Below are 7,161 nucleotides of genomic sequence, written 5' to 3'. Positions count from 1 at the left end.
TACGGGTTTGATGTTGAAATTTCTACAAATACATTGTCAAAATACAAAAATATATAACATTAAAACAAAATTTTGTACGAGTTCAACCAGACCAGCTGTCTACGCCCATGGGCACCCTAGTCCATCTATCTATTTTATTAATATTTTTGTATCAAATCCACCATGTCTTTGCATTATATTATACTCACCAACTTCCCATTATTTAAATCATTTCATAACTTCATGTAAGGCACATCAATTCAATTTATTTCTTGGCCGACCCATTTGACAAATAATAATAATAACCACCCAAATCAATCCAATTCCTTTCTGGGTTTTGTTCCTCAGTGATCAAACTCTAATGGGTCGAAGGCAGATCGACTCAGAACCCACGCGTTGGGTCTCACTGATCCTCTTACTAATGGGTGTCTTTTCTTGCTCGCTTGTGTACATGTTCATGTCTGTCGTCTTGAGACCCAGTGATAATAATAATAATAACAATGTTTTATCATCAATTTCGGAAGCTGAATCTGTGGTGGGAAGTGATGGTGGGTGTTGCAGAGGGATTGATAAGTTTGAGCTGTGGGGTGCTGCTGTCAAGTGGGGTTCAGATTTTAAGTTCAATTCGTCTGTTGAGTGTTGTGATGCTTGTAAGGCCATGTGTAATGCTCAAGGTGGGCCTTGTTTGTGTGATTCTTGGGTGTTTTGTGCTGATCGTCAGGCTTGTGGGTCTAAATTTGGTGAGGTGAGTTGTAATTTTGACTTTTGTCGTTGACTTTTTCAAGATTTGTGATTATTGTTTGAATATAATAATAGAATGTAATTCTGACTTGTTTTAGACTAACTTGGAATAGTTGAATTTAGGCGTGGAAGCGAACCGAACGAACACGAACAAGGGCATGTTCGTGTTCGTTCATTTCACTTTAATCGAACACAAACACGAACACGAACACTTAATCGAACAAAAATTTTGTGTTCGTGTTCGTGTTCGTTTATGTTCGTTTGCTTAAATTCTAAATGAACAGTTCACGAACATAATTGAATAACGATAAACAAACATATATGAACAAACGTAAATGAACACAAACTAACATAAATGAACAAGTATAACGCCATTAAGTAGATGACTCTTCAAGATAATATTTAACTATTTTCTATTAATATGTAAACAAACATAAACGAAAATAATAAACGGACATAAATGAACATGTGTTCATGTTTTCATTCGTTTAATTAAATGAACACAAATATTTTGTTCATGTCCGTTCGTTTATTAAATAGACGAACATAAATGAACTTCCCGCCGAACGGTTCACAAACAGTTCACCGAACGTTTGGTTTGTTTACAGGCGTAGTTGAATTTGGTTATTGTGATGCAATAACATTTGTGTTAAATAATACATATTTTTTGTGAAGTAGAAAACTTTGATATTTAGGCTTCTGTTTGATCTCTTTATTTTCCTTATGGAAGTGCAAATCTCGTAATTGTAACAGCCATGGATTTATTATTATTGCTAAACCACTAAGTATCAAGTTCAGCCTTTTATTAATCATAAAGATGTGCATATGGGTCTCATTTACTTGATTTGAAGAAAATCTTGATGAGACCCATTAAGGTAAATGGTGTAAACCGTTAGTATATGCATAGGTGAAACTTAGTGAGGGCCATCCCCCCCCTCCTTTGGTGTAGTAATGTAAATTTACCCGTTTTTCGCCTGAAAATTTTTATACATAGTCTATATTTACCCGTTTTCGACCGAAAATTTGAGCCCCCTCCCTCCGGGCGACATTCTCGTCCAAGCTTTGCCATAAAGTATATGGATGCTCGTGTTAATATATTTGAAAGTGATTGTTAGATTTTGTTGGTTCAGTGTTGGTTGAAGAAACAAACGGATCCTTTGGCTCCCGATAGGCAACAAGCAGGAGACAACACAATTTGGACTTCTGGTCTTGTTTATGGTAAAGGCGAGGTAATCTAACATGTTTTCTATGATTCGTTCGTTAAGTTACAGGAAAATTCCGGAATGTTGACTTCTAAAGTCAAACTTTGCAGTTTTAAATCCAAAATTGAAATTTTCACAGCTACGATGGCAAAAATATATAGCATTATTTTAAGTTCAACGTGTTTACCAATTTTTTTTTATTATTTTTTTTTTGTGAAATTATAAACTCTGTAATTAATATTGGAGTTCGTCGTCAGACGTACTCTTTTATCTTCTTACTGCTGATGTATATAATAGATACGGTTTCGTGTAATTAACAAAAGGTGCTGACTTTATTCTTCTTTCATGTTCCTCTTCGCAGGGTATTGTGAAGATGAAAACACAACACGGCACTCTTCACATCAAAGTAAGTTAAAACTCTAATAAAACCTTCCGAATTTTGCATCTCGTGTGCTATTTTTTTTTTTTTTTTATTATTATTTTTTTTGAATGTTAATGCTTTCCTCCTATTATTTACATTAAACCACCATTGCCAGGAATCGAACCCTGGACCTCTCACCCAAAGGCCAAAGCCTTTACCATCCCACCAAAGTGGAGATGGCATCTCGTGTGCTATTGATAATTATGGCTTTAAAAGTCAAATTTGTACTTCCTAAATTCAACTTTATATGAACTGAACTCCACTGGTTAGGCTTATAAGTTATAAGATACAAGATATAATTTAGTTGTCCTTGTAAAATTTTTACGAGAAACTCATCGATTTATAAGTTCAATATTGATGCATTTGACTTCAAGAGTCAACATGCATCTCTTAATGCAAATAGGATACTCTTAGGTTTGTAATCAAACTGAATGTTCAGTGAACCATCCATTAACCGTTCGGTGGAAATTCATGAACAAAAGTTTTTGTTCATTTAATTAAACAAACGAACATGAATGCATGCGTCGTTCGTTCATTTATATTTGTTCATCAAAATTCGTTCGTTCGCTTTCATATAAAATTAATATACTCATTTAAATTTATTGTTCTACTACAATTTAGCCTAGTTTTAGTAAGTTATTAGGCCTAACACATTGTTGTTCACATTGACTTTTAATTTGTTTATAAGTTCAGTTATGTTCGTCGAACATAAACAAACATGAACATTTTAGTAACGAATGAACACGAACAGGAAAACTGCGTTTGTTTAGCTGTTCGTGTTCGATTGTTTGTTCGGTAAGTGTTAAACGAATGAACACAAACATGCTCTGTTCATATTTGTTCGGTTCGTTTATAAACCTAGATACTCTTGAGTGGTGTTTATTTTCATTTTCATTTATTTACATTATTCTACTTTTTAAGAGTAATAGACGGTTTCGTGCAGCTTCTCCCCGAATGTGCGCCGCATTCAGTCATGTACATTCTTGAGTTGTTGACCTTTCGCCATTGCGTGGGTTGTCAGTTCTATCGAGCCGAAGGCCGCGGTGGATCTTGGGATTCAAAAGGAAATCACTTAAAATCCGTAATACTTTTTACCCTCTTTCAAAATCATACATTACCTTTACAAGTTTGACCAAAAAAGTCAACATATTTTTTGGCTGTTACATTTTCTTTTGCAGGCCTCATTTGGACCTCCATTTGCATTGATTCAAGGAACACTTGAAGCTGAAGGAGTTACATTTAAAAAAATACCAACCGAAGAATGTCCAGTCATCCAACGTGGCTCGGTTGCATGGATCGATTCGGGCCCCGAATTCTTTATCAGTTTAGCGAATCATGAAGAGTGGAAAAACACGTACACGATTTTTGGATATGTTCTTCCTGAAGACATGGAAGTTGCAGAGAAAATTGCTGCACTTCCCGCGATCCCAGACGTTTGGAACAACATTAATGTGTCGGTTTTGGAAAAACCAGTGTCGTTTTCGTTTAGTAGGGTTGAAAAGGTTGCAAAGTAGAGACTTTCTGGTATAAGTTTTATCATTTTGACATTGATTTTGTGTTTTCATGGCTAGAGGCTTTTTTAAAAGAGAAGGCAATTATACACCATTTTGATGGATAGGAAGGTACCACTTGAATTCGGTTGATTTTATAACAGTTATGTCGATTTATACTATATTTAATATTCATTTAAACAGAGAGCATGGATTAGATTAAAAAGTTATATTTGTGCAAATGAGTATGTGACAAAGCTTATATCAAATGTAGATAAAAATTATATCCAAAATGTAGATAAACATAAACAAGTTCTATTTATATTTATATTTATATTTACATCATCATCGTACTCACAGTAAATTCCATCAACGGAAAAACTATTGTAGGGTCTGAGAAGGGTAAGATATAGACAACCTTACATTTATCCTGTAGGAATAAAGAGAGGCTGTTTCCAGTGAGAACCCCGACTCGATAGTAGTTTTGTATCAAGCCTTGGACATAAGACATATAACACTCAACCATCAGGCCCCCGACTAATTGATGCATGTACCCTTGTCTTTCGCCCATTAGCGTCATCACATGATGCATGATTAACCTTCTGCTACTTTTAACGTTATTTACACGAAATTAGTAAAATAACGTCAAAACTAGTGCAATTTCACTTTTGTCCACCTGATGACCCACACATATGTATTTATATTTATGTGAAACGTTACATACATTAAAGGTAAATGATTTAGGGTTTATACCATAAAGATGAAACCACCCATGACGACCACCACTGAGCCATCACACCTACTCCGCCACTACCAATGGTTCAGCTGGAACTCGACAACGACATACGGTATGACGATCCGATCCACTCCGACCGGGAAGCCACCGCATAGGGTTCCCAAATATGGAACCTGGCAATGGTAAATGCGGCCACTTAAGGGTTAGATAATGGTTGCGTTGGTGTTGATACCGGCGGCTTCGAAGTCGAAACCGTAGATAAATGAGATGATTATAAAGGTGTACATCATGGCATCATTTAAACAATGAGGAGTCATAAACTACATGCATGGCCAATAAAGCATAATTTGATGAATAGTTAGTTATATTCTAACACGTATTGGTTTTCGATACACAAATAATTTAATTTTAATGATTTAAACTATGACTCGTTGATCGATGATTATCTATATGACAATGTGATCAACAACACTTATAGTTTTCATTCTCATTGCAAGTGACAATCAAACTTTAACGGAGAAGTAACTTCATCTGACTTCAACTTTCATTTATGTTAAGATTTTGATTGAAAAAAAAATCATTTAATTCTAATTAGTATTAACCACATTGTATCAATTATTATCAACCAACACATATACTTTACATAAATGAAACCCAATTCATCTACATCAAACGATATAAGGCTATGTGTAGTGGGCGCCGATTTGGATGATTTTTGGGCGCAAACACAGCCCCCTGGGCGATTTTTGGGCGAAAAAGGGGCGGGGGCGAGGTCTTCTCGTCGCCTGGAGGAAGGGGCGAATTTTAGGGTGGTGGGGCCGGCATGTATGGATGTGTGTGTTATATATACATATATATATTATAAATATATTATATATATGTTATATTACTAGTTGTAGCCCCTACACCATTACACCCCAAAAACAAATTCTCACCCCTAGCTGACTGGGCGTCACACGACGCAAAACGCCCCAATTTGTAGCTTCTTCACTACGCATAGCCTAATAGAAAATCAAAACCAATGTATTTTAAATTAAAAAATAATAATTAAAAAGTCACATGAGTAAAGCGTGCGGGGCACAATGCTTTTATGTCCAACAAAATGTTTAAAGAGACATGCTTATTTGAACCCCTCAAACACACTTTACCATGACATCTGCTTATTTGAACCCCTCTCAAGAAAGTCACTCGGCTCCCGTCTAGCTGCCCTATATGCCAAATAATAATAATAATAATAATAATAATAATAATAATTCGGCCTCTATAATAATCTATATTAACAATGTGATCAACAACACTTCAAAATTTCATTTTTGTTGTTTGTGGAAATTTCACTCTACTGAAGTAACGTTATATCATTTAAACAATTTTATAAGGTTTTGATTAAAATAAAAATCATTTAATTACATTAGAGAGAGATATACAAAGTTCCTTTTCTATTAGATGAGGTTTCTTTGGCAATAATAGTGAAAACTTAATTTATTATTTAACACGTTGTTAGTATAAATTATTATCGACCAATAACATATTAAGACAATATAGTCAGACCAGAGTAGACCCGGTTAAGACAATGCCGGCGTTGAGATTTCCCTAAGGAATAACCAAGCCAAACTCTGAAACCAGCGTAGACCCGGTTAAAACAATATAGTCAGACCAGAGTGAGACAACACGGCTCTCTAAATTAAAGAGTACGATGACATAACACACAAGAAAGTCACCGTTCTAAAAATAATGATTTAATGGAAAACCAAAACTATAATTTAAAATAAAAAAGCCACATTAGTTAAACCATTGCTTTTATGACCCAACAAGATACTTAAAGCGGCCTGCTTATTTGAACCCCTCAAGCACACTTTACGATGACATCTGCTTATTTGAACCCCTCTAAAGAAAGTGACCCGGCTCTTGTTTTGCCAAAAAATAATATTAATTCGGCCTCTATATAAACCTAACCAAACCTAACCTGATCTATTATATCTTTTGACCCACTTTGTATTTGTGAGGTTAACTCCATAACAAGAGCAAAAATGATCTCTCTTTGAACCCATATACCTTCTTGGACCTCTAATGAGCCTTTTCCTTTCATATTCTCTTCCTATAAGGTTTGACGAAAACGAAATCAACCTCTTGTTCGTATCTATTTTTGGCATCATCTCGTTGCTCTTCCTCATAGTATCAAGATCTCTTGATATATTAGTATACGTGGCAACAATAATGGTTTCCAAATCAAGGAGTTTTCTCAGTTGTTGACACTTGACAGTATTGCTAACATTTTCATGTGGCATGTTTTTTCTTCTTTCAAGGATGTTTTATTTAGCCTTGCTTGTTTTTTTATGCGATTAGACGAATTTTGGACTTTTCTTTGTTGTCTTAATTGCTATGCATGTTAATCGATCACAAATAATAAACGATTCCCCAAGCTTGGTTATATCACTATATGTGTATTGTGTTCGTATGATTTCAGTTCAAAACAGTGTGGTTAATGAGTTGATATAGACTTTTGGTTTAGTTATGTGACTTATGTATAATTGCCATTTCACTTATATGTTCATTGTTTGTTTGTGGGCTTTTCGGCCCACTAAAAATCAAATC

General features: G+C 35.0%; 1 protein-coding gene across 1 annotated transcript; it reads left to right on the top strand.

Moving 5' to 3' along the window:
• Positions 1 to 226: 226 nt before the first annotated feature.
• Positions 227 to 3,945, top strand: LOC143613615 (uncharacterized). Its single transcript, XM_077087279.1, has 5 exons — positions 227 to 724; positions 1,851 to 1,949; positions 2,284 to 2,328; positions 3,287 to 3,424; positions 3,522 to 3,945. Exons 1-5 carry the CDS (start codon positions 341 to 343, stop codon positions 3,855 to 3,857), a joined length of 1,002 nt encoding a protein of 333 aa, XP_076943394.1. The 5' UTR covers positions 227 to 340; the 3' UTR covers positions 3,858 to 3,945.
• The last annotated feature ends 3,216 nt before the right edge of the window (positions 3,946 to 7,161 follow it).

Source organism: Bidens hawaiensis, unplaced genomic scaffold, assembly GCF_021521415.1.
Source record: "Bidens hawaiensis isolate Kalapana, Puna unplaced genomic scaffold, B.hawaiensis_p1.1 tig00037807_1, whole genome shotgun sequence".
NCBI lineage: Eukaryota > Viridiplantae > Streptophyta > Magnoliopsida > Asterales > Asteraceae > Bidens > Bidens hawaiensis.
This window is presented reverse-complemented; position numbering and strand designations above follow the sequence as displayed.

Coding starts and splice junctions, on each gene's coding strand:
- LOC143613615 (XM_077087279.1), top strand. CDS start 341: ATGGGTCGAAGGCAGATCGACTCAGAACCCACGCGTTGGGTCTCACTG. Junction 1,950..2,283: donor TTGTTTATGGTAAAGGCGAG/GTAATCTAACAT, acceptor TCCTCTTCGCAG/GGTATTGTGAAGATGAAAAC. Junction 2,329..3,286: donor ACGGCACTCTTCACATCAAA/GTAAGTTAAAAC, acceptor GGTTTCGTGCAG/CTTCTCCCCGAATGTGCGCC.